Below are 23,012 nucleotides of genomic sequence, written 5' to 3'. Positions count from 1 at the left end.
TAAGCATGGCAGAGATAACGCTCATGTTCGATGGATCTACGCGAGAAGCTTGTACCATCCTTCAATACACAGCAGCATCTTCCGTGGTTGCTAGTCGTAAAGAACGCAGTTCTGGACGTCTACTAAAATACATAAGGCACCTTCTGTGGCGTCGGGGCACCCAAGGGGCTGGTCTACGCCACAAGGGGTGGCTTGAGCCTAGGAGCACGGCTGGTGCGTGGCGATAAATGATTCAACTCCCAGCTCCCACCACGTAATCAATCGTGTGTTTTGGCGAACTCTGGACTTCCCGGCAGCCTTCCAGCTCTCGATCCCAGCTGCTCATCATGGCCAACCGCGGCTACGACGTTGTCGTCGATATAGATGCTGAGGTATAGTAACATCCTGCTTTACGGCAAGGCTGAAAATTCAAAGAAAACAATTGACAGATAGCTGCTGTAGGGCGACCTTGGGCACACCGACCTCCAAGAGGACCTGGAATTCCACACCTCAAGTAGGCAGCAATATCATTGCCAATAGTCCAGTGCCATATCATACTAACAAGAACAGACTTTGAGGAGAGTTCCCGCAATGCCAACAAGTCCCGTCCCAATTCGACCCCATTCCTAGGAGGCAGCTCCTCCCGACGAGACACCTCTCCCGGCGGCACACCTTCCAAGCATCGCTTTTGGACTCTATCATACTACGCACAGTATTTCGACGTGGACACCAGCGAAGTCTTCCGGCGTTGCACGGCAACGTTATATCCGCGCTCTAATTTCCTTGATGTTTTAGACGGCAATGCGGATCTCTACGGGCCCTTTTGGATCGCCACCACCGTCGTCGTGATACTTTTCCTTACCGGAACTATTTCCCAATATCTCGCCCGTGAGAAAAAAGGTCACTTTGAGTATGATTTCCGCCTCCTGTCTGGTGCCGCAGGGCTTGTGTACGGATACACGGGTGTCATTCCCATCGCTCTGTGGGGAGCATTACGCTGGTTCGGGAGTACCAGTGCAGACTTAATTGAGTGCTGGGCTCTCTATGGCTATGCCAATCTTATTTGGATCGCCGTTGCTTTGGTGAGCTGGAGTCCGCTTACGGCCCTCAACTGGGTGCTTGTGGGCGTTGGGTTCGGATGGACGGTCTTTTTCTTGCTACGGAATTTGTATCCCGTTCTTAGCACGGCGGACACAAGAGCAAGCAAGATCTTGTTAATCCTGGTCATTGTGTTACATGCTGGACTGGCCATTGCGATCAAAGTCCTCTTTTTCGCGTGAGTACTATTTTTTCCGAATCAGGGACCCTCGTTTGCTAATAAATCTGATGATAGTCACGGAAGTCCGGCAAAGAAGCACAAGGACAAGGGCAAGGATGATGACGATAAGGATAAAATGGCACGCATGCTCTTCTGATTATGACATGATTCCGCTTGCTTTTTTGGTCTTCCGCAACTCTGTTCCATTGTATTTTAGACCCGTCTATGTCCCGTAAATGTCGGCATCTAAGCTGACTCTGTAACTTCTAAGCACACGGTAGTCGCGAGATGAAAGAAGAAATTGAACTTGTTGATTTCCGAGGCTACAAGGGACGTAAAAGACATTATAAAAACATGGATCATCAAAGTCCCCCTTTAAACGCCCTGCATCATCATCCCAACAAGCCCATGTGCTGCGTTTCCACAACAAGGACACCAAGAAACAGCCGAAACAATGCGTTTACTTCAACTTCTTCTTTGGTCGGAGTTGGTTGGTGTGTCCGCACTTCTTCTTTCTGCAGTTGGTGGCACGCGGGGGAAGACGGGCCTTTGTAGTTGTTCCATAGTTTAGCAAGACTTCGTGCTTCGGGATCAATGAGGAGGTTTCGGGTTTTCAAAAACATACATAGCACTTTCGGCAGATCATCTTCTCGCAGTTGTACTTGCTGGCCAAAGCCTTGAGGGAAGGCTCGATGATACCGCCACGGAGACGGAGGACGAGGTGAAGGGTGGATTCCTAGATGATCGAAACACCCAGTCAGATACTTCTGTTCAAAAGAAGAAAAACGGTTTCTTCAATCCCCAATCCCAACTGCCTGGATCTTGCTTCCTCATGCTTTCCCTTCCCGTGCTCTCATATCAAGACATCAAAAAAAAAAAAATCAAACTGCCAAACTTTGCGGATGTTATGTACCTTCTGGATGTTATAGTCGCTGAGGGTACGGCCGTCCTCTAGCTGCTTTCCGGCGAAAATCAATCGCTGCTGGTCTGGAGGAATGCCCTCCTTGTCCTGGATCTTGCTCTTGACATTGTCGATCGTATCGCTCGACTCCACCTCAAGGGTGATAGTCTTGCCGGTGAGGGTCTTGACGAAGCTAATCGCAGAAAAAAAGAAGTGTCAGTATTGAGGGTTCGTTGAACAGAAGCATCACGTCGACGTTCGGACGTTCGGACATTCGAGATGGGGTGGCGAGGGTTGATTTGGAGGTTGACCTACATCTGCACTGTAAAAAGGGTACAAAAATGTCAGTAAACATGTTGCGAAACGCAAAGTCTCGGTTTCGAGGATGATTTGACTTACTGGTTGCGGATTTACCTGCTGTTGTCTCGCAGTCCTCTGCTTCGTCGTCGAGAAGGTCCAAGATTTGAAGGGTGTTTCGCTTAGCGGGTGGGCATGACGGATGTAATAAGCCCTAAACCCTAATTTCCGCATTGGGCCAAGGAAGCCTGGAACCGCCGTGACCACTCCGCAGAATGATTCGAAAAAGTATGCATTCATGAAGTTTGTAGACACTATCTAAGTGACTTATTTTGTTGTATCATAGTTAGCTGGGTCATATCCACTTTTTATGTCACAGTCAGCCATCTCCTCATTCGGTTTCTTCGACCTAGATCTGCTTTTGCTCCTGCTTCTACTTCTGGTCCCATCCGGATTCTGGATCCTATGTTCTGTCCGATATACAGTATATACCATAGTCTCTAAAGACGCGCCTATGACCTGCGCGGCTGCCTGATAAAATGCTTTAGCGTACTCTGAAAGCTGGCTCTCGTTTCGATAGCGTTTATACGAGCTCCCCGGTCGGGCGACTGGTTCAGCCAGCGCCATAACATCGGCATCCGCAACTACTCTTCTCATTTTCATTCTCGATAGCATCTTGTGCAGCTTTTTGGAGATCTCCGGACCATCATCATCGTCATCCGGCGGTGGCATCGGGTTCACTTCATCGGTGTCCACTCGGTCGGTCGGGAACATATCTGCAAACGGATTGGTTCCTGTGCATCGATAATTAGCAGGGAAATTCGAAAATATCAAGTACATTCGAGATTAACCTTTCTTCGTATCAATCCACATCTTGCTGTACCAGTCCATATAATCATCCAGCTGTGCAGGTGTCATCTGAAGGACATCACTCTCGTCAACCTTTATTTCACACCCCCGTGTAAGCCTTTCAGTGTTCTTGCCCCTGAGATCAAACTCTTTCTGAGTTTCCACCCATGCTTCCCAGTCTATGATCTGGGCAGCTGGATCCTGCAAAGAATCTGGGTATCTTTTTATGTCATCAAGTGGATAAAGCAGCTTCGCGGCAATAATGACAAGGCTCATCAGCTGAACCTCGGGCAGAGAGACCCGATTAAATCGCCCGGGTTGTCTGGAGAAGCAGAATTCGAAGCCTGAGAGCTCCTTCAGACGGCTCACTGCTGGATATATCTCCACTAAACAGCCGTTAATATCAATTTCAAAATCAAAGGCGAGATTTTCCAGGTAGATAAGCCGTACAAGGTAATGCGAGCTGCTTAATATATGAGAATAGCAGCAAAGGCAAATTTATGCGAGGAAATGTAACTCCAAAGTCCCGGGAATACAAGTCAGCTAAATCAGCAACCGCTCGATGGAGCTGGTCCCCAGTGGGAACATTCTATAGCCGTGATTAGCATTTCATAGTCTAGGTTTTGTCTGATGAAGCAGTGAATATACCCGAGGGTCAAGCACATTATGATATACTGCAGGGAGCCTTTCTTTCATGTCCTGCGGCACAAAGCGGCTCAGCCTAAGGAATGGAATATCATCCCTGACAATCCACCTTCGTAGAGGTAGAAGAATTAGCCCTAATTTGAATGCTTCTGTGTCGGTCTTTTGGGGGATACCTTTGCATATATCCTATACTAACTGGAATTCTAAGCAATAGAGTACCCAGATAGCACAGTGCTACAGCATCGATCACCTTGGGTGAATCGCTCAGCCTTCGCCGGTGGTATCTGTACTCCTCGTCATCAAGTTCGGTCCATTCAGTCTGCGAGCTAAAGAGCTGCGAAATATTATCGTCAGACCGATAATTGTCATCCTCTCTTTCGTAAAGCTTCTGGAGCCGCAGCGCCCATAAATCTTTCACAATGAGCTGCCAGGTAATCAGCAATTCTATAATCGATGTGCGGTCCTGGCAAGGTAAAAGAGCTTACTTACTTCAAGCTCCCCAGGCAACCCCCTTTGATTAATAAGAGCATGGCATTGCTTCCAAAGGAGAAGCTGATACGCTTCCAAAAAAAGCTGATAGGCTTGACTCCCGGAATATTCTGTAGCGCAATTCAGGTCAGGTCTTCCCGTCATCAATGCCTCTGGGCAGACAAACTAACTCTTTGATAGACGTTCTGTGGTGACCTTTTTCTGGCGAATAGTCCGCCCCTGAGTGCCAAAATCGTCATCATCCGCAATTACTTGCCGGCCCTATTTAAAATTAGCGGACGCGGACTGCGGCAATCTCATGTCAAATCCAGCAACCTGGATTCTTTCTAGGGGGAGGAGTTGTGCAATACCTCCTGCTGATGCCCCTGTCTGCAGAACCATAGGCCGTTTTCTAAGTAGTAGCTCTTTTCCCGACAACCATCCTGGCCGCAGACGCCGCGCTTCGTCTCTTCCATCTAGACGATCATTGGCGGAGGAACTGTGAAAGGAAAAAAAAAAAAAAAAAAAAAACAAGATATGTACGGTGCTCCGTAGCCAGCTTCGGGTCGGTAGTTAAGTCATGTATTCCTAGTTTCCGGTTCCCGCAAGGGAAAATGTGGCGGCACATACTTTTGTTGCCACCACACAAGTTTTGCCTGTCACGAAAAGTGTAACTCTATGAAGTGTTCTCCGTACTCTGATGATATTTTGCGCCCAAATTTACGTCAACAAAGATACATAGAATAAGCTCAGCGATAGATTTTACACAAGTCTTTTTTATATTTCATCATTAATTTGTCATGCGAGAGCTGGCATCAAAAATGTCCGCTCAAGTCCCATGAAACAATCATCACTGCCGGTGAACAGCGTTGGAAAGATAAATTCTAGCACTGCATTCCAGCTGGGTAAGAGCGAGCAAAACCCATCTTTTTCCCAATAAGATCCCACGTCCAAACAATGAGTTCGGGGACGTGAACACGCAGATTCTAACAGGGGGGAGGGAAAATCCAATACGAAGGCATTTATTTAGGGGCTTCCTTGGCATCCATGGCGACTTCCTCGCCCATGGCGGTCAAGACAACAACGTCTAGAGAGAGAAAATTAGTAAACCAAGAGCAAGACTTAGAATTGTACAGGGCATGGACGTACTGATGTCCTTGTCCTCAACGCGGAAAAGTTTATTGATCTTGTCACCGACTTCACCGTCAGGAAGTTTGACATCATCTTTAGTGGAGCCATCATCGGCCATCAGGGAAAGGAAACCATCCTCAGAGATATCAATCTGGAGATGGGCGTTAGCGAACATTTATTTGTTAGGGGGGCGCAGGGGAGGAGTGCGGGCCTTACAAGCTGATATTCCTTGCGAGAGACATGGGGAACCTCCATGTTGTGGGTGGATGGGGAGAGATCTTCGAGCTTCTTGCCGGTGAAGATGTCAATGGCGACAAGGTGGACCTTGGCGTGGCCGTGCTTGCCGGTCTTAGAGGTGGACATTTCGACGATCTTGCAAGGACGGTTCTTGATGACAACGAAGCCGTTCTTTCTCAAGGCAGAACACTGCATGGGATAGGTGGCAGAGGCACCGGCATCGGCGCTCTCAAAGGTGTGCTCATGCTGCCGAGAAGAAGAAAATCAGTGAATGAAATGTCCATTGACTTGTGTTGAGGGGAGAAGGGCAGGGGGAAAAAAAAAAAAAAAAAAAAAAAAAAAAAGAAAATTCTCAAAAATACAGAGACTGAAAATAACGAAGGGTGTGTTTTGCAAGTGCGGGGAGTCGCATGCCCCCTCCAAAACCGCATGAAGGACAGAGGGTGGGCTTACCTGCGCATCGTCGGCCATGGTGATAGGTGTTCAAGAGTGAGCAGTTTAGATAGTGCGGTGTTGAGATCAAAAAGAAGGCCGACCGAAAGACGCAGAGAAGAGGAAGACGCCGGGAGGTTGAGGGATGAATGGAGGAAGATGTAATTCCGATGAGGGACTGGATTTAAAATAAAAATGAGTGGAGAGATTTCCTTCGCTGTGGCCTTCGACAACAGACTTTGGAGGGGTAACTCACTAACCGACGCTTGGCCCCTTTCAGCCTTAGTGTCCTATTTGCCTTGTTTGCATCCCGGCCAGGCTCTGCGTGTCTGGTCGCTGCGCCCAGCCGTAATTGTTGCACATCAGTGACATCACGTGCCTGTAAATTACCGTCATCGTCGAAGCACCTCGTTCGCACCGATAACTTACCGCTGACGTTGGCTGGAAGCTGTAAGTTCCTGGACGTTCGAGCTCCGTGGACTTGTACAGGTACAATGTATATTCGCTTTCTCAGGAGATCCCCTCCACTTCGCTCTTTCATGATATGCTGACTGCTTTTGCTCGATAATGCTTCTTGATGGAGCTCTAATTCCAAGCTGAGTGGTTGCTGATCATGTGGCTCGATCGCTTTTCGGGCCACTCAAGTTCCCCTGGTGCTCCTTCACCATTTTACCGGCAGGCTTCCCCCGTCCCGCGGTCATCGCTTAATGCAAGCAATCAGCCTTCGCGCCCACCGTTCAATGCACGATCTTCTTCTCTATCCCTCTCTTCCGTTGTCAACGCATCGACAAGCTCCCTGCCAGGTGCCGTGCGCCAGACAAACGGATCGGCTCTAAGAACGGGTGCGACGAAAGATGCAAACGTCAGCGACCCCCTGGCAGTTTTGCAAGGTATAATTGGAAAGCAAACGATCCTACACGAGTCCGAGAACTCTCGGTTGGCTCCGGAGGTGTTGGGGAAACCGGAGAATCTTATCGAAGATATCGATTTCGGAGAATTGAGTCTTGAAGACTACGCGAACAAGAAGGACGAGCAGGCAAGACTGCCAGGCAGCTATCAGGCATGCAAATCTTCTGAAGAGCGTAAGTCGCCGAGGCTGAGGGGGCGCTACAACTTATGTAAGAGGGGTGATTAATACATATCTAGATGAGAAAGAACGAGAGCGGTTTCAAGATCTCCATAGCTCAATCGCAGTACGTGAAAACCCCGCTGCATTCCTCTAAAGCTATTTCCTCATCAATCTTATGTAGGGATGCGAAGACGTCCTGAAATCTGTTGAGACATATCTCTTAAAGTTCCAGACCGAGCTTGGGGCCGTGTCTGCTGAGATCGAAACGCTGCAGTCACGTTCGTCTCAATTAAGTTCTCAACTGGAAAACCGCAAGAACGTGGAACAGCTTCTTGGGCCGGCTTTGGACGGAATTGTCATCTCCCCGCGTACGGTCCGCGTCATATCCGAAGGCCCCATAAATCATGAGTGGATTCGGGCCCTGAAAGAGCTCGAAAGCCGGTCTGCAAGTATTGGTTCCAGTTCACTTACTGATGTCAAGGCGGTCGAGGATGTAAAGCCGTTATTATCTAACTTGAAAGACAGAGTAAGGGCTTATCTAATCATATCTAGAGTTTGGCTCGCTGATTCTATCTGAAGGCCGTGGAAAGAATTCGTGATTATCTAGTGTCTCAGATCAGAGCTCTACGGTCTCCATATATAAATGCGCAGATACTTCAGCAACATTCCCTTGCAAGATACAAGGAGCTGTATGGCTTCTTGACTTGTCACCAACCGAGCCTGGCAGAGGAGATCACACAAGCCTACATGAACACGATGAGATGGTATTATCTGTCGAATTTCACCCGGTATAATCAGGCACTGGACAAACTCAACACCCATTCTGTGGACCACCTTCTCGGTGGTGAACCAGTTTCTCAAAAAGGCTGTATGTTAACCGCCATCAAGTCTTACGAACGTTGCTAATATAGGGTAGCGAGTCCTTTTCCTGCCGGACGCAATCCGCATGCGGCTCATGACCCGTTTGCCGTGGGGCGACGACTAGAGGTACTCAAATCAAACAACCCAACAGCATTAAGCTCATACCTCGCGGAAGAGGATAAGTCCTATCATGGTATCGAAGTTCCTTTTAGGAACTTCAACCTCGCTTTAATCGATAATATATCCGCCGAATTTTCCTTCATGGCTGAAACATTTGCAGCTAAATCCATCCAGCAAGCCTCGCGGAAGGTAGTGGCAATATTTGAGCCGGTTTTCGCTCTCGGTCATAACCTAACAAAACAGCTAATAGAGAACACAACCGATTGTCTCGGGATACTCCTTTGCGTTCGGCTAAATCAACAATTTGCTTTTGAACTGCAACGCCGCAAGGTCCCCGTTGCCGATTCATATATAAATGGCATAAATATGCTCCTATGGCCGCGGTTCCAGATGATCATGGATATGCATCATGAATCACTAAAAAAGGCGTCCTCGTCGTCTAGTCGAGCGAACGTCTCGGCTCTGTCACTCACCGGAGGAGACAAGCAGTCTCTGGCACCGCACTTTCTAACCCAAAGATTCGGGCAATTCCTCCACAGTATACTGCAAATGAGCAGTGAAGCCGAGGATAACGAACCGATTTCAAACAGTCTGAGACGGTTGACCAATGAGTTTGACACACTGTTGGCTAGGCTTAGCAAAGCTAGTGGCGATGCCAAACGAAGGGAGCGCTTCTTATTTAACAATTGTTCCCTAATCCTTACCATCATTGGCGTATGCTCATCTTAACACGCATGCTGTCTTGCTCACTGCTAACTCGTGCTATAAGGATACCCGAGGAAAGCTTGCCCAAGAGCAGCAGGAAGTAAGTGACAGCTATTGCATTATGTTGACGATTAAATACTAAACGCTTTTTAGCACTTTGAGTCGATGATTAAGGACCTTGGTGGGAAGTGATGACGGCCGTGCTTGGTCCCAAGTTGGAGAAGCAGATTGAAATCCCTGGGCCGGTTTAGTGAGCCCTTGCTAGACCATTTTAAGTAATCTGTCAACTCCAAATGTTGTTGAATGAACTTTCTGCGGTTCATAAATGCCTCCTGCGCGGATGCCGGCTCTTATTGGCGCCTACCGAGTTGCAATTGACGTTTGACCTTTGTTGCTTAAAGGGGATTCAGCGAGCCGCGAATCGGAAATTCTTCTAGACAGATATGATGTAGCTAGTAATTGATGACCAGATCTAAATGCTGTAGAATTAAGCAATGTGGCATGAAGTCAATAATTCATGCATCTCGCATCCGTTCCCCATTGTTTTCGCTGAGAACTGACAGGCCTTCATACCTTTAGACAAAGGGTAAAGAACATGCCATTGATTTTATTACCTCTCCAACTCCCTTATCAAGATCTTCAGGATAATCCCCAGCTCTCCCGCAGGAGGTATGGATAAACGATTAACAAGGGCAGGTTACAAAGAAATGACTTGAAACCCATGCAAAGTCTCCAGGCTCTTTTACAAGCTCGCCGTCCCGATTCTATATAAATCTGTCGTGATCGAGGCTGAAAGCGAACACATTAGCAGACGTGGAACCTAGAGCTGCTTCTCCGTGCACGCCGTCAGCCTCTGCTTTACTCAGTACCTTCAAATCACCTCCTTCCACGTCGTCACTCTCAAATCTGTCTTCCAAATTGGGATCTAAAAGATATCGACACCAGCGATCTCCCACAATCTGTTTATCGTCAAAGATGCTACCGTAGGCTCTGCAGCCAAGAAAAAAATACTGATAAAATACCTAAAGAGGTGCTCCCAAGCCAGTTCCGTTTCGGGGATAAGTCGCACCTCGCTGATCATTCTTGGGCCGGGCCAGATATCGCATGAGAATCTATTTTCATCTCGTCTATAGGCCCGTCCCCGGGATCTGCCGCAGTGGCTGTATCAGTTGTCCCCGCTTTTTCACTTCCCAAACCGGAAGCACTTGATTCTCCAGAGTTTGCAAAAAGCTCACGCAGCTTCTCACCATATGATTCCTTCTCCTTGAGTTTCGAATCTATCAGCTTAGCGGCATCGGCAGCCCAGTAGGATGTAACAACCTCTTCAAAGTTAGTACAGGCTTTGTCACTGCATCGGGCAAACATCGGCTGAATTTGTTCAAAGAAAAGATTGCACAGTCCTTTCGGCCAGTTCAATGCGGAAAAGTACCAGAAGTTGCCAATTTTCCAACCTTTCCACATAGTATGTGTGATTGGAGTATTTCCTTGGACAAGAGCTCTTTCTTCAGATTCGAAGACACTCATAAATTCCTTATGCACATTGATGTATTCATCAAGCCGCTCATCTTGCAGGGTATCAATGCACTGGCTAGTTAACCAGTGAGGAGGATGCAACATCTCAATGGGTAGAGAGCATGCCCACTCAAGGTCAATCAATTTTGTGATGTTCCAGTCCTTGTCAACAAATATGTTACTTTGATGGAGATCAGTAAGGGTGAGAATAAATGGACCAGAGCGAAAATTGCGGTCCGCAAAATGTGGAAGTAAAGCCTTCATCATTGTGAGTGCTGACAACTGTGCCTCGCCATCATCTTTGTCATGGATCGCATTCTCTTTGTATCGGATAACATTATCATGGCATGCTAGAAGATCTAGATAGTATGCATCTGTGGCATTGTATGTGAGATTCCTCGCGATACCGGTAGGAATGCACTCATTCTCCAATTTCTGGAGTACAAGGCTCAAGGGGCGATTCGTAAGGCTTAGCACCCCATCATCATCAATTGTCAAAGAAGCAATGTGAGGAAGAGGAATCCGTGAAAGCAAGAGTATAATTCGAGATAAGTCTCGAAATAGGTTGGTTCGCCGGTATGGGTCGGATCGATGTGCCTCCCAAGACTTGGATAGCATGTCACCCTCGTCCACATACTCAACAATCATATACCCAGTCTTCAGGAGGTTGCCAGTTTTGCAAGTGACATAGGGAGATGGAGACAAAGATCCCAGCACCCAACATGTTGCCGTTCGAAAATACCATTGAAGTCGTGCCAAAAGAGATGCATGTTCCAGGGCCATGAACTGTACAAATGTGTCAGATGAGACCAAATAGATGAGATATTATTAGCTATTCACATACACTTTGACCCTCAGAAAATGCATATCCAAAAAGCTTGGGAATGGGAATAGCAGGACAGTTATTCCGGATCCAAATATAGGTAGCAACCTCGCAACGAAGTTTTTCTTCCGTGTTCCCTGGATATTGGGTCTCTCCCAACTTATATGGCAAGGGAAATCGGATGATCACCCGTCTAACACAAAACTTGATTGAATCATTAATGTAGATGGGGACGCAGAGATTAAAACTGCCGTGGATCCACTCTTCGACTTCTCCAACTTTGCAGTCATCTTCAGGAAGACCTAAGTGATGCGCTACAATCGCTTTAATGGTGCTGCGTCGCTGATAGAGATAGAGATAGAAGTCTAGCCGTTTCTTTGGGTACGAGAGGAGGAGAAGATAATCATCATCTTTGTGCAGGGCGGCAGATAGTGTGATACTTCCATTAAGAAGCGGAAGAGAAGCTGGCATTGTTTGTCTTGATGTGATTTCGGTTCACAACCAAAACGGGATTGCTAAAACAAATGCATCCGTGTCGGAAGATTCTCTTGACCAACTGATGCCCATTGATCATGATCATGTGATCAGTACGGAGCGGCCCCTTCGATTTTAAATTATGGGCCTTGGCAAGCATCTCTGCATACTGCGCAATTTTGGTGCTCACCCCACAGAGCCGAGCACCGGTTCTCTGAAACTATTCTTTTCCTGTAGATCTTCAAGCATCTACTCTTTTGGGAAAACACTCATATGAGAGAATTGTTCAAAGGAAAGGAAAAGAATGATGTACTAACTTAAAAAAAAAAAAAAGGGAAAAGAAAAGAAAAAAGAAAACAAAAACTCCTTGTCACTGGAGAGGACGATGGGTGGCATCGGACTTGACCACTACCAAGATGCCGGGGATATGTGCATGTTGCAAGTGTGTGTGCATTGGAAAGTCACATGCCTGAATATCCAAACAAATCAAATGCATCCAATATTGATGCCCGCCTTGTCCGCAAAAAGGCTGGAGCATAACTTCCCTGCTTTTCTGGTTATTATTAATAGTTGCCGGCTTGCACCTGGGACCATCAGTTCTTGCGGACAGCCTGATCTTTGCATCGAACAATTGTTTTGGCATTCTTATCCCTGTGTGATCATTGTGATAATAGCACCTGACTTCAAACCAGTGCTTCACTTCGACCACCGAGCCTGAATAAGACTCAGCATCTTTGGTGTGAATTGCTGAGGCCCTGACAGTTTGTTGCTTTCTCTCCGGCCTAACACTGTTTATTCCAATGCTTATTGATATAGTTCTCTTGGCCCTGTTCTCAAAACAATCTTCGCAACCATGAATGAAGATACTAAGCGCATTACCGCAGCTCTGACAGACCAAACAACCATTCAACAGCTTTCCAGTTCTGGTCAGGTCATACAAAAGGATAGAGCAGAGAGGAGGAGAAGAAAGGAGGTGGCGGAAAGGAAAGAAAAAGAAGATAAGGCAAAACAACAAGCAGGAGAAGCAATCAAGGATGCAAAGAGTTCCTAAGATTATTAAGTTGAAAGAATCTTTTGTCTCTAACTGAGTGGATAAAATTTGATGATATGTGTGGATAGGACACAGCTATAATCTCTATATCATAACAGAAGGTGCCTAGCTTTACTAATGATCCTATACTTTACCAGATATGTGCCTCTTCAAAGTGATTGTTCCTGAAGAAAGAGGTGTAATCCTTCTTCCATGTTTGGGATTCTGATCCAACCTGTTGGCCTGCAGTCACGGCTTAGCCGTGCGCCGTTTAGCTCCTGACCCTACAGATCAGCATAGTGTTTCTCCACATGCTGCTAAAAGGACTGCTGCTAATCCATAAACACCCGTAGACGTTTACTTATTATGAGGAAGGGTAAAGCAGGGTGAAGGACAGGTAAATATGTATGAGCGAGGAAGTGAACATGGCATAAAGTGGCGGGGGCGGGGGCTAGGCACTAATCTAGAACCGGAGCGATCGAGGTCTTCGCGTACATATATATTTATGTACGGAGTAGTAGTTGACAGCCCTGTCTGGGTGTGAAATAAATATCTCCTCCTGGTCAGCTTCCACTTGTGGAGGGATTTGCGAATCGGGATAACTGTCAACTCGGCGTCGTTCAAACCGCCGATTGCCGAGCGGTAACATCAAGATACAATGATTTCGGCGGACAAGACATACCGATTGGACTGATAAAAAGCCCAGCTTTGAGTCCTAAGGAATTATAATGCCCCATTGCATTGAAATAGCTGCCACTTGCTAGCTGATTCAATCAGGAACATCTCTCTCTCATGCGATCCAAAGCGGTCGCAACGCTTTCGAACACACTACCCAGGTTCGGGAGGCAATTCTCGACGTCCAGACATGTGAGCGCCGAGTTTACGCATGTCGTAAGTGGTCTTCCAAACGCCTCTCTTTCTGGATGATTGATCGTAGGACGCGTCTAAGCATGGCCTAGGTGATTGGCGCAGGAGTGGTTGGCCTCGCTATAGCTCGGCAGCTGGCTGGTAGAGAAGGCGCTTCCACTCTTCTACTCGAAAGACATAGCGCGGTGGGCACGGAGACAAGCAGTCGGAATTCAGAGGTGTGTTATCTCGTTTCTCTTTCCATCATTAATCCTGAATTCACGCCGTTTCTCCCTGCACCACCTGGCGCTCACCCGCGCGGAGACCAACTATAGGGTACCCTACCAAAACCAAAGAAGAAGCGAAACTGACAGGCACTTCTGCTTTCACAACTCTCAAGGTCATTCACGCCGGTCTCTACTATGGCACGGATACCCTGAAGACAACGCTTTGCATTAAAGGCAAAGAGCTCCTCTACTCCCTGTGCAAAAGACACAACATTCCCCACCGCCGCACCGGGAAATGGATCCTCGCCCAGGACGACCAGCAATGGGCTGAATGCCTCAAACTGCATTCCCACGCACAGCACATAGGCGTACCTACGCGCTTCGTTGGCCGTGAGGAAGCGAGAAGGAGAGAACCCGATGTGCGAGCACGCGCAGGAATAGTGGAATCCCCAACGACTGGCATAGTGGATAGCCATGCCCTGATGACATTTTTACACGGTGATTTTGAGGACCGGGGCGGTGACTGCGTGCTCCAGACTACAGTTCGGAATATCCAGCCGCTAGATGGAGGGGAAAGTGGTTATAGGATATATACGACGTCTGCAGATGGCGAACAAGAAGGCTCAATCACGACAGAAACAGTGATCAACTGTGCAGGGCTTGAGGCATGCAGGATAAATAATATGATACTCCCGAAGGAGAGGCACCGAAAGGCTTATTTCGCCAAAGGAACTTACTTCTCCTACTCGGCATCCACGCCTAGACCAGATATTCTCTTATACCCGGCACCGAAACCTGGACTTGGGGGTTTGGGAACACATTTAACACTGGACATGGCCGGGCGTGTACGGTTCGGGCCTGATGTGGAATGGGTGAATGATCAAAATGACCTCAAACCCAGTCCGGCACGACTACGAGATGCTATTCCGGAAATCCAGGAGTTTTTGCTCGGTATCAAAGTTGAGGATATAGGTGTGGATTATTGTGGGATTCGACCCAAACTATCCAATCTGGCCTCGGTGTCCAAGGGAAAGGGATTCCAGGATTTCATAATTCAAGAGGAAGAAGGCTTTTCCGGGTTTGTCAACCTGCTTGGGATCGAGAGCCCCGGGTTGACAAGTAGTTTGGCGATTGGGGAGATGGTTGATGGCCTTTTGTATAAATGAGGTCTAAAATCTCTCTTTGTCTAGCTGGGTCTTCTTTCTGTCTATGCTGAGATATACTACTTAGTGAAATAAACCAGGGCAAATCTTTCGCACAAACGTCCAGTGCCCTGGATTCTAGATACAGCGCAGTAGCGATAGGTTTAATAATCAGAGGGTGTGAACGAAGGACACTGGCCTTCCAGTCTCCCCGGTAAAATCTGTGCACTGTTGTTGCCGCTGCCCCCCATTTAGCATTATCTGGTAAGGGTTAGGCTGTTTGTACCCACTAAATAATGAGCCATATAAACCAGATTGCCATTCCTTTTTCTTTTTTTATTTTTTTTTTATTTTTTTTATTTTTTATTTTTTATTTTTTTTTAATGCCTTGGCTGACAAGTTGCCTCATCGCTCGAGAACATCTTGGTTATGGCTCTTCTAATTAACAATAGTCCTAGATTGTATGAGTTTATTGCGCGTTTCTTTTTTACAAATGGGATAAGCATCCAAGTCATCTATCGTCGATGGAAACATCTATGCTTTTCACCATATCGTGGTGCGTAGCCTGCTAGCGCAGAGTCGCCATACCGCCGAAATATCGTAGTTGTTTTTCGCAACCCAGTACGAGAAAACGCCAACGAATATCGCTAGTCCAATTGAGCCGAAGAGTCGTGAGTTACTTCGTAGGAAAATTAAGGCCTTTTGTCGTCTCTCCTCTCGCTGAAGGTCGCGGGTTTGTTTTTCGAATAGGTCTCTTGCTTCTGTCGGAGTAGCCCGCAACGCAAGGTCTCGAGACGTTTTCAGAACGCTGTTTGGTGAAATCTTTCGCCAAGCGCGGAAAGGAAGCGACTCAGGGGGGTGTTTGGCGTATAGTTCCAGGGCGCTGGATATCAGCATCTCCAAGTCGAGCGGATGGGGTAGTTTTGAAAGAGTAAAATGCATCATCTCCGGTTCATCAACGGGTATCTCAAGAAGTTCTTTCCGTCTGGAGAGGATAATGGATCCAAAGAGATAGATCGAGACCACTGGCTCGTGGGATAATATAAAATCAAATAGTCTTGCTATGTCACTATACTCTTGGATATCGTGCGCATAGAGCGTAAGCGTCGCAGCGAGGGCAAAGAATGGCTGGGTGCCGGACACGTGCCGATACAGTTCCATATCTGCACCATGTAGCAAAGCAGGGAGCAGTTGAAGGTGCTTAACAGCCGGGGACAGCGAGGAGAGCATGTAATCTCTTATGCGGAAGAGTGAGACTCGCTCAATTGCGGGGAATGAGTCCTGTGGGCCTAGGACCAGGAGCAAAACTTGTGCAATATCGTGGTATCCTTGAAAATAGCACAACATGGGGTTCTTTTTAAGGACGGATATGATTAGGTTAAATAGCTCGTCCTTCTTGGTTTCTAACTGTTTATCCGTTTGGCCTGGATAGCAACATATTAGCATGCTTCAGTTTTTTTAATAAGAGTCAAATCAGCCAGCTCACAGTTAGGATAATGCACAAAGGCCCGGTTAACATCCAGTTTAACTTGATCTTCATCACGGTGCTTAGGGAGGCCATCCACCCCTGGGGGCGCAGTATGTGAATCGCAATCATATCCAAGCAAAATAGGCCCTAGCACATCAGTAAGTCCCGATCAACAAGGGTTACAAGGAGTGAATTATTCATACACGCAAGTTTGCGAAGATCATCATGCAGTAAACCACCTTGTGAAGTTGCAAGGGCTATCAATGACTCCACGTCCCTCTCTTCACATCCTCGAAGAATATCTTTCCTTTTAGCCTGATGGGAATCGGATATAGATGCCCTTCCATTCTCGCGAGAATCTACCATTGATCCATCAGAGTGGCCTTCGACTGGCTCCTTTTCATTGAGCACGACTGCCATGAGAGCAGTGATTAGGACATAGACCGGTTGTTCCACCCGGAGAGATCAGCTCCGTACAGAGCAAAGCATGGGTTAAATTATACCCTAGCGATGTTGAATTAGTATAATAGGTTGAAGGAGAGTTGTCAGGCGGTCGAAGTTATATAGTAAGGAGCAAAGACAACGACTAAGGTTGTGACTGTGAACCCGGAACATTGGATTCTTGTCGGTCTAAAGAAGTGAGCGCTCTGAGATGAGTGATTCCTCAGTCAGGGCGCCAAATGCTGGATGCTAGTCGGAAAGAATGAAAATTGCAGAGCAGTTATTGATATGGATATTCATGCATGCTCTGGGCGTGTTCCGTGTCTTCGTCTCGTTGTCAGTGCAGCGCTGTCGCCAGGTGTCTCCGTCACCAGCCTGAGTCCAGGCCACTCTGGGCCGCGAAAATATTCCGCCAATGAGGGCCTCAGGATGCGAGAAACGGCATGGAATTTTGTTTCAAAGGAGAGCGCTGATTGGCTCGCTCAGGGCTCTTTTTTATTTTATTTTTTGCCGCGAAATTGATGTGCACGGTCCACCGCCCTAGTTAGTAATCCGCATTAGCCTCAGGGCGGCGGGACAGGCTGCATCGAAGTACCAGTGTCTATCATTCTTTTCGCTCCCTGCTCCGAGGACGAGGAGATACCAAACGCAGTCACACTTTTAAGGGAAGAGGCACAGCGGGGCCTGTCGAGTCCATTCAGATATTTCGAAACGTCATCAAGTATTTTCGTTACCCCGCCGCCGTCCCGTTTGACGGGTCACATTTGCTTTTCCGCTCTTGCTCAGTCGGCGACCTCCATGCGCGCGATGGGCATTTGAGGTGACACTTGGGGCGGCCTGAATTTCCAGTTCATCCTTGGATTTTGGGATCTATTATTATCTTCCTTTGCTAGTACAAAACTGCCCGCGAGAGCCTTTATCCTGAGCAAGAATGGCCGTGCCTTATGGATACATAGTTTAACATGGTATGTGTATACGTGCAGGGAGTAGGTCTTTGTTCAAGTGTGCCATCCGCCTATTCATCCCGTCTTTTGGAACTTGATTGTAGTACTGATATCTGTGTTATCAAGCTGTTACCTTGACCCGCCACTGGAGAGCTGTTGTTAATGAATCCAAAGTCTTTATTTGGATTTCCGATTCTCTCCATTTTCCTGCATTGCAGGGCCAGGTGATGAGCTGTTTTAACCGGACGTCTCATAAACAGTTTATAATCTCATCTTTACTGTTTCCTCTACAATGAAATTCCATTTCTATGCCATCTCATCTTAAGGGGTTCTCATAGCCAGCCTTGCTTGTTTCTGTTCAGCACGCCTTTTTTTTTTTTTTTTTTTTTTTTTAATAAACCGCAATATTACGGATTCCGGTACGCTTGATACACGGCAGCGCTTCTTATTTTCTCCTTTTCTTGCTTCCATCTTCAAACAAAAAGGATACCCTTTTCCTTTTTGGCGTGTCGCGCAATGTCCCTCCAAACAACCTACCTTGTGAATGGCGAATGGGCCACTAGACGGGTCGATATCGGTGAAATACTTGCCAGAAACCGTGAAATAAATATTCCTGGAGAAAATCGAACTTCAAGGGTGCCAGCTACAGGTTTACTTTCGAGAACACTCGTCCATGGTCCAGCAATCCAGTGGGTATTACCGGCTCGTATCCGCCATCAAAACAGAAACGATGTTGTGTTTGTGGGAGACAATTTCATTCAGATCAAGGAACTCGTGCTAAGTGGACATTTGGAGGAAGTTATGACAAAAGCAGATTTTGATGCCAAGATCGTTGGCGCAACGGTTATAAACACGCGTCCTGAAGTAGGATTGGGGGATGAAATTGGAGTCGAAAGAAGGGCGGCTGCTCCCGGTGCTCCGCTGGATGTTGGGAATCTTGCTCCTCAGATTCTCGTTCTGATTCTGGCCTCAAAGGAAATGATATTTCTTTACGCAAAAGAGTTATCCCAAGGGCGCCATGAATTTGTGCATGCGCGAAGGCCTTTGCCAGCGGATGTGAGTTCCCTAGAAGAATATGGGAAGAACATAACAGTCGATCCTCGGTGAGCAAGTTCCGGGTTTCCCTTCTGTGCAACGAGATCCCTAACAACATACAGGTCCCGCGCAATGGCAGTTTCGGCGGCCCAAAAGTTTTTCGGCATATTCTCGCTTAAAGCCCCTCAAGTAATGCAGCGCGAGATGGCGTGTGGGCCGGTAAATCCAATTCAGGAAGTATGAATGCTCTTCAAGCCTGGGATCCCGGAGTGGCGTAATTTCCCAAGAGCTAATTTAGACCGATGCAGGAACGTTTTTTCCGCACCGACGGCGATATTCTAAAAATGGAATTTCTATACCCCAAATCTAGCGATCCCGACAAAGCAATTCTGCTTCTACTTGTGTCGCGGAATTCAGGAGTCCATTTGATGCTCTACTACTGGAACACCACACAAAATTTGCACTCTATAACCCCCAGAATCACGGGATTGAGAAGGCTACCTGTGGAGTGGGGAGCTCCTCCGATTCTAGTTCCCTTAATCCAGTCTACGTCTTTTTTGTTCGTCACTCCTACCAAAGTTCATATTTTTTCCGATGTCGTGGAAAAGAATATTCCTGCCAAAGGATATTCGTTGCCCCCAAGCGACGACTCCATATTCGAGTGGAGCGACCTTATCTGGACACAATGGACTCGGCCTATGAGACATGGCGTCCGCAATAAAGAATTTGATGACATCTATCTCTGTCGGGAGGATGGAAAAATCCTATACCTAGAAATAAAAGATGGCTCAGTGAAGCGCAATTCGGTCATCGGGGTCCTTGATTGTAATCTTGACACTGGATTTGCTATCTTGGACGGCGGGTTTGAGGCGGGAGATTTATTCGTTGCAACTGGTAGCATGAGCAGCGGCGGTTTGTTTATCGCAGAGCCAAGAAAGCCACTGAGGTGCATACAGCGCATCCCGAATTGGGCACCGACTTTGGATTCTATAATCGTAAAGGGGCCGGTGCAGCGCAATCCTCCCGTTTCCCAGACTGAATTTCGGACGGCCGGGCCATCCTACGATAGGATATTCACCTGTTCCGGCGCGGGCAGTCGCCCGGGAGCCATCGCTGAATTAAGATATGGACTGGAAGCGCGAATTGGATTGGTGGTTGACCAGGAAGATTCCTCTATCATTATCGATCTTTGGGCTATACCCAATGAGTTTACGGGAGGCACGTTTTGCTTAATATCAAACCCAATGTCATCGTCCTTAATATCTATTCCTATTGAGGCGACGGAAGACCTCTACGCATTGGATGAGGAAAGCTCGGGCTTGAACCTCAGCTCCCCAACACTAGCAGTGTCTAGGACCGCCAACCAAATGGTTATTCAGGTTACAGATGTGTCCATCAATTTGACAGTATTGGAAGATGAGGCTCTCCGCGTTTCCATAGAAATGGAAAAGCCTTCAAACCGAATAATTGCGGCTACTATTAACGGCCGGCTATCTCTCCTTGCTACGGTAATCCGTTCTGATGATGGCCTTCAAGTCATTGTGCGGACTCCAGAAATCAATTCTAGTGGCCTCCAGTGTAATATGTTCGCCCAGCCTTTGGTGACAACTTACGAACCTGTTTGCTTGCTAATTGAGGAGATCAACTCCCACTTTTACCTTTTTATTGGCACCAGCGATGGCAGACTCGTAGTCGTCGAAATAGATTATGCAAAAGGCTTGGTTCCTGTTACTGAGCAGAAGATCTTCGGCATGGGAGATCAAGACTCGACCGTGTGTGAGTATTTACAGATGATTTCTACAGTCAAGCGTGGGGTTCAAAAGTTCACGTTATTCTGTGGTCTTCGAGGTGGTATTTTGGTACCATTTGATATAGAACGAGACGCAAATAATGCATTTGCAGGTGAGATATCTCGCCCCCTATCCTTAAGTTGAAAGGAAGCATTAGTGCTAATATACGGAATAGGGGCAACCCAGAAAACGCCATATAAACTGGGAGACACCTTTGTTCGAATTCGAGGCTATGAATCCGACGGATCGATGGCGATTGTAACCTGTGGACACGGTCTTTGGCGGTTGTCATTCAAAGAGGATGATGACTGTACGGAGCATAGATTAGACAAGATTTTAATCACAGATCAAAATAATGTGAGTTCTCCCAGCATCTATAAGCTACCTTCGTTCTGGCTTACATTGTAATAGCCCTCCCGCATACAGTGTGCTATCGATGCGTTTTGCTGCATCGACCCACAACCTAATTCGCCCCCAGGAGGCCTTGGAGGATCACTCCTATGTTTCGCTGAGAATCAATTATTTGCCTGCACTCTGGAGAAGCTGCCAAAACCTATTCCTCGAGAGATCCATGTTCCGGGCAGCCCTAGACGGATAATTTATTCCAAATACTTACAGAGGCTAGTCGTCGCGTACAACTCCACCAGTTATGAAAGAGATGGTGAATATACAAGGTGCTATAGCCGTCCAAGGCTCTGCTTCGTTGATCCGGACAGCCAATCATCTGAACCGTCTTTTTTGGAGCTGAATGATGACAATAACCGTTCTCCCGACGGCACCAAGGACGCTAAAATGCCTACAGGAGCATCTGGAGAGAAAATCACAGCTCTATTTGATTGGAATTTCTCAAGTGGCGAACATGCCTACCACATGATTGTTGTTGGAACTTCACAGCCGCGCAGTACCTATGCAGGGCGACTAATATATATCTCTGCTCGTACCAATCCTCAGAAACCGGGGCAGATTGTTCCAATTATCAAAAACATGCTGAATTACGACCAACCCGTCAGAGCAATAGCCTCTTACGAGTCAACTAGTTTGATAATTGGGGTTGGCGATGGGATCTTGGTCCAGTCCCTCAACCCTGCAACTAAAAGATGGCGGAAATCTGGCACTTACAAATTGGAGTCAACTCCTCTTTCCATTACTGTCAAGGAGCCATATATTTACGTTTTAACGGCGCGACACTCAGTCTGCATTTTAAAGCTGGTGGATGGACATTTCGAGCTGTACGGTCAGGATGGCGCCGACAGAGAGGGCCTCGACCACGTGAATCTGCAAAGCGATTCAAAAATTATTCTGACCTCGAACAGAGGTGGATCGATAGTCGGGTTCTCCGAGTTGGGACTGGTGCCGGATGAAAAGTTGCTAAAACCGCTTTTCGTCGCCCACGTCCCCCATTCTCTGATACGACTCGGCCCAAGCCATAGACCATATGAGCCGGGATCGCCTGAAACCATATACGGTACAGCTCTTGGAGGCACCATATACAGATTCACGACTTTGAAGGAGCACGAATGGCGTCTTCTTCGGTTTATCCAAAATATCTGCCTTGCCAACGCGGTCATTTGTCCGTATCGGACACGGCGCAGGATTGTCATTGAGGATCTAGCCCCGGCTATGCTAAAACCCGAGTCTATGCATGTCGATGGTGATATTCTCAGCCGGATCGTAGATCATGGAATGCGGTTCTTGGAAGATGTGATGAGGAAGAATACCACGGCCTCGTTTTATACAAACAGATCTGCGACTGACAGCAGCGGGAGGATGGAGAGATTTATAGAGTTTGCTACGCCTGTGGTTGGAGATGTGGAAAATCCATTTGCAGCGGTTGTATCTTGGATGGAAGACTTGCTTCGTCTTGAGCTTTGAGGTATTGCCTATCTTAATTAGATTGCAAGAAACAGGATGTGAGGACATATTCCGCTTTGATATCTCTCTGGTTATGGTATGGATGGGAGGAAAGCATTGCAAGGCGAACCCAGCCCAAAGGAAGGGGAGACATGGTTGCTGTTCTACTAGAAATGACTCAGAATGCTGAAAAATTATGCGTAGAATTCAAGTGTTGTGATGCGTTAATTCATGAGTTTGTGATGCCATCCAAGGCTGGGAGCCTGCAGGCAAAAATCCCTGCAGCAGGGTTCAGATACAGGTTGGATGCTTGTTCGGTTGAATCATGCAGGTCGGTTGATAGGGCAGTTTGAAGCTGATTGGGCGCGGCTGAGTGGTTCGCTTGGCTCCCCGTGATATTTTCCACGTTGAAAAAAAAGTTTGCAAACGGCGTTGGGAGGCGGAGAGTTTTGATGAACGAACAAACTTTGGCTGCTC

The 23,012-nt window shown here is 47.3% G+C and overlaps 8 protein-coding genes across 8 annotated transcripts; 4 read left to right on the top strand and 4 right to left on the bottom strand.

Annotated features, from left to right (window-relative positions):
• Positions 1-272: 272 nt before the first annotated feature.
• On the top strand, positions 273-1,451 carry D8B26_000495 (uncharacterized protein). Its single transcript, XM_003071309.2, has 4 exons — positions 273-371; positions 442-493; positions 550-1,255; positions 1,313-1,451. Exons 1-4 carry the CDS (start codon positions 327-329, stop codon positions 1,392-1,394), a joined length of 885 nt encoding a protein of 294 aa, XP_003071355.2. The 5' UTR covers positions 273-326; the 3' UTR covers positions 1,395-1,451.
• Positions 1,452-2,759: 1,308 nt separating this feature from the next.
• On the bottom strand, positions 2,760-4,889 carry RRN7 (Pol I core factor CF). Its single transcript, XM_066123245.1, has 8 exons — positions 4,769-4,889; positions 4,589-4,679; positions 4,419-4,528; positions 4,103-4,353; positions 3,933-4,038; positions 3,735-3,873; positions 3,287-3,670; positions 2,760-3,229 (listed from the first exon to the last, which is right to left on the bottom strand). Exons 1-8 carry the CDS (start codon positions 4,871-4,873, stop codon positions 2,763-2,765), a joined length of 1,653 nt encoding a protein of 550 aa, XP_065979319.1. The 5' UTR covers positions 4,874-4,889; the 3' UTR covers positions 2,760-2,762.
• Positions 4,890-5,073: 184 nt separating this feature from the next.
• TIF51 (Eukaryotic translation initiation factor 5A) lies at positions 5,074-6,385 on the bottom strand. The gene is made up of 4 exons (XM_003071307.2): positions 6,219-6,385; positions 5,745-6,011; positions 5,547-5,679; positions 5,074-5,484 (listed from the first exon to the last, which is right to left on the bottom strand). The coding sequence occupies exons 1-4, from the start codon at positions 6,234-6,236 to the stop codon at positions 5,420-5,422; spliced, it is 483 nt and encodes a 160-aa protein (XP_003071353.1). The 5' UTR covers positions 6,237-6,385; the 3' UTR covers positions 5,074-5,419.
• A 269-nt stretch (positions 6,386-6,654) lies between these two features.
• D8B26_000492 (uncharacterized protein) lies at positions 6,655-10,225 on the top strand. The gene is made up of 7 exons (XM_003071306.2): positions 6,655-7,279; positions 7,344-7,390; positions 7,448-7,792; positions 7,846-8,134; positions 8,183-8,961; positions 9,017-9,052; positions 9,106-10,225. The coding sequence occupies exons 1-7, from the start codon at positions 6,811-6,813 to the stop codon at positions 9,142-9,144; spliced, it is 2,004 nt and encodes a 667-aa protein (XP_003071352.1). The 5' UTR covers positions 6,655-6,810; the 3' UTR covers positions 9,145-10,225.
• Positions 10,030-11,758, bottom strand: D8B26_000491 (uncharacterized protein; the record flags this gene model as incomplete). Its single annotated transcript, XM_003071305.1, has 2 exons — positions 10,030-11,250; positions 11,309-11,758. 2 exons carry the CDS (start codon positions 11,756-11,758, stop codon positions 10,030-10,032), a joined length of 1,671 nt encoding a protein of 556 aa, XP_003071351.1.
• Positions 11,759-13,328: 1,570 nt separating this feature from the next.
• Positions 13,329-15,387, top strand: D8B26_000490 (uncharacterized protein). Its single transcript, XM_003071304.2, has 3 exons — positions 13,329-13,682; positions 13,751-13,876; positions 14,038-15,387. Exons 1-3 carry the CDS (start codon positions 13,584-13,586, stop codon positions 15,028-15,030), a joined length of 1,218 nt encoding a protein of 405 aa, XP_003071350.2. The 5' UTR covers positions 13,329-13,583; the 3' UTR covers positions 15,031-15,387.
• A 114-nt stretch (positions 15,388-15,501) lies between these two features.
• On the bottom strand, positions 15,502-16,894 carry D8B26_000489 (uncharacterized protein; the record flags this gene model as incomplete). The annotated part of the gene is made up of 3 exons (XM_003071303.2): positions 15,502-16,430; positions 16,493-16,621; positions 16,678-16,894. 3 exons carry the CDS (start codon positions 16,892-16,894, stop codon positions 15,550-15,552), a joined length of 1,227 nt encoding a protein of 408 aa, XP_003071349.1. The 3' UTR covers positions 15,502-15,549.
• Positions 16,895-18,345: 1,451 nt separating this feature from the next.
• D8B26_000488 (uncharacterized protein) lies at positions 18,346-22,761 on the top strand. The gene is made up of 5 exons (XM_003071302.2): positions 18,346-18,962; positions 19,017-19,131; positions 19,203-20,796; positions 20,860-21,041; positions 21,096-22,761. Exons 1-5 carry the CDS (start codon positions 18,376-18,378, stop codon positions 22,554-22,556), a joined length of 3,939 nt encoding a protein of 1,312 aa, XP_003071348.2. The 5' UTR covers positions 18,346-18,375; the 3' UTR covers positions 22,557-22,761.
• Positions 22,762-23,012: the final 251 nt, after the last annotated feature.

This window comes from Coccidioides posadasii, chromosome 1 (genome assembly GCF_018416015.2).
Source record: "Coccidioides posadasii str. Silveira chromosome 1, complete sequence".
Classification (NCBI taxonomy): domain Eukaryota; kingdom Fungi; phylum Ascomycota; class Eurotiomycetes; order Onygenales; family Onygenaceae; genus Coccidioides; species Coccidioides posadasii.
The sequence above is the reverse complement of the archived record's forward strand: the minus strand, read 5'-3'. Positions and strand labels throughout refer to the sequence as shown.

Coding starts and splice junctions, on each gene's coding strand:
- D8B26_000495 (XM_003071309.2), top strand. CDS start 327: ATGGCCAACCGCGGCTACGACGTTGTCGTCGATATAGATGCTGAG. Junction 494..549: donor CCTGGAATTCCACACCTCAA/GTAGGCAGCAAT, acceptor TAACAAGAACAG/ACTTTGAGGAGAGTTCCCGC. Junction 1,256..1,312: donor ATCAAAGTCCTCTTTTTCGC/GTGAGTACTATT, acceptor ATCTGATGATAG/TCACGGAAGTCCGGCAAAGA.
- RRN7 (XM_066123245.1), bottom strand. CDS start 4,873: ATGGAAGAGACGAAGCGCGGCGTCTGCGGCCAGGATGGTTGTCGGGAA. Junction 3,671..3,734: donor TAAGCAGCTCGCATTACCTT/GTACGGCTTATC, acceptor ACGGCTGTTTAG/TGGAGATATATCCAGCAGTG. Junction 3,230..3,286: donor GTGGATTGATACGAAGAAAG/GTTAATCTCGAA, acceptor ATCGATGCACAG/GAACCAATCCGTTTGCAGAT.
- TIF51 (XM_003071307.2), bottom strand. Junction 5,680..5,744: donor CTCGCAAGGAATATCAGCTT/GTAAGGCCCGCA, acceptor GCCCATCTCCAG/ATTGATATCTCTGAGGATGG. Junction 5,485..5,546: donor CGTTGAGGACAAGGACATCA/GTACGTCCATGC, acceptor TTCTCTCTCTAG/ACGTTGTTGTCTTGACCGCC.
- D8B26_000492 (XM_003071306.2), top strand. CDS start 6,811: ATGTGGCTCGATCGCTTTTCGGGCCACTCAAGTTCCCCTGGTGCTCCT. Junction 8,135..8,182: donor ACCAGTTTCTCAAAAAGGCT/GTATGTTAACCG, acceptor AATATAGGGTAG/CGAGTCCTTTTCCTGCCGGA. Junction 9,053..9,105: donor TTGCCCAAGAGCAGCAGGAA/GTAAGTGACAGC, acceptor AACGCTTTTTAG/CACTTTGAGTCGATGATTAA.
- D8B26_000490 (XM_003071304.2), top strand. CDS start 13,584: ATGCGATCCAAAGCGGTCGCAACGCTTTCGAACACACTACCCAGGTTC. Junction 13,683..13,750: donor GCGCCGAGTTTACGCATGTC/GTAAGTGGTCTT, acceptor AGCATGGCCTAG/GTGATTGGCGCAGGAGTGGT. Junction 13,877..14,037: donor CAAGCAGTCGGAATTCAGAG/GTGTGTTATCTC, acceptor ACAACTCTCAAG/GTCATTCACGCCGGTCTCTA.
- D8B26_000488 (XM_003071302.2), top strand. CDS start 18,376: ATGTCCCTCCAAACAACCTACCTTGTGAATGGCGAATGGGCCACTAGA. Junction 20,797..20,859: donor CGCAAATAATGCATTTGCAG/GTGAGATATCTC, acceptor TATACGGAATAG/GGGCAACCCAGAAAACGCCA. Junction 21,042..21,095: donor TAATCACAGATCAAAATAAT/GTGAGTTCTCCC, acceptor ACATTGTAATAG/CCCTCCCGCATACAGTGTGC.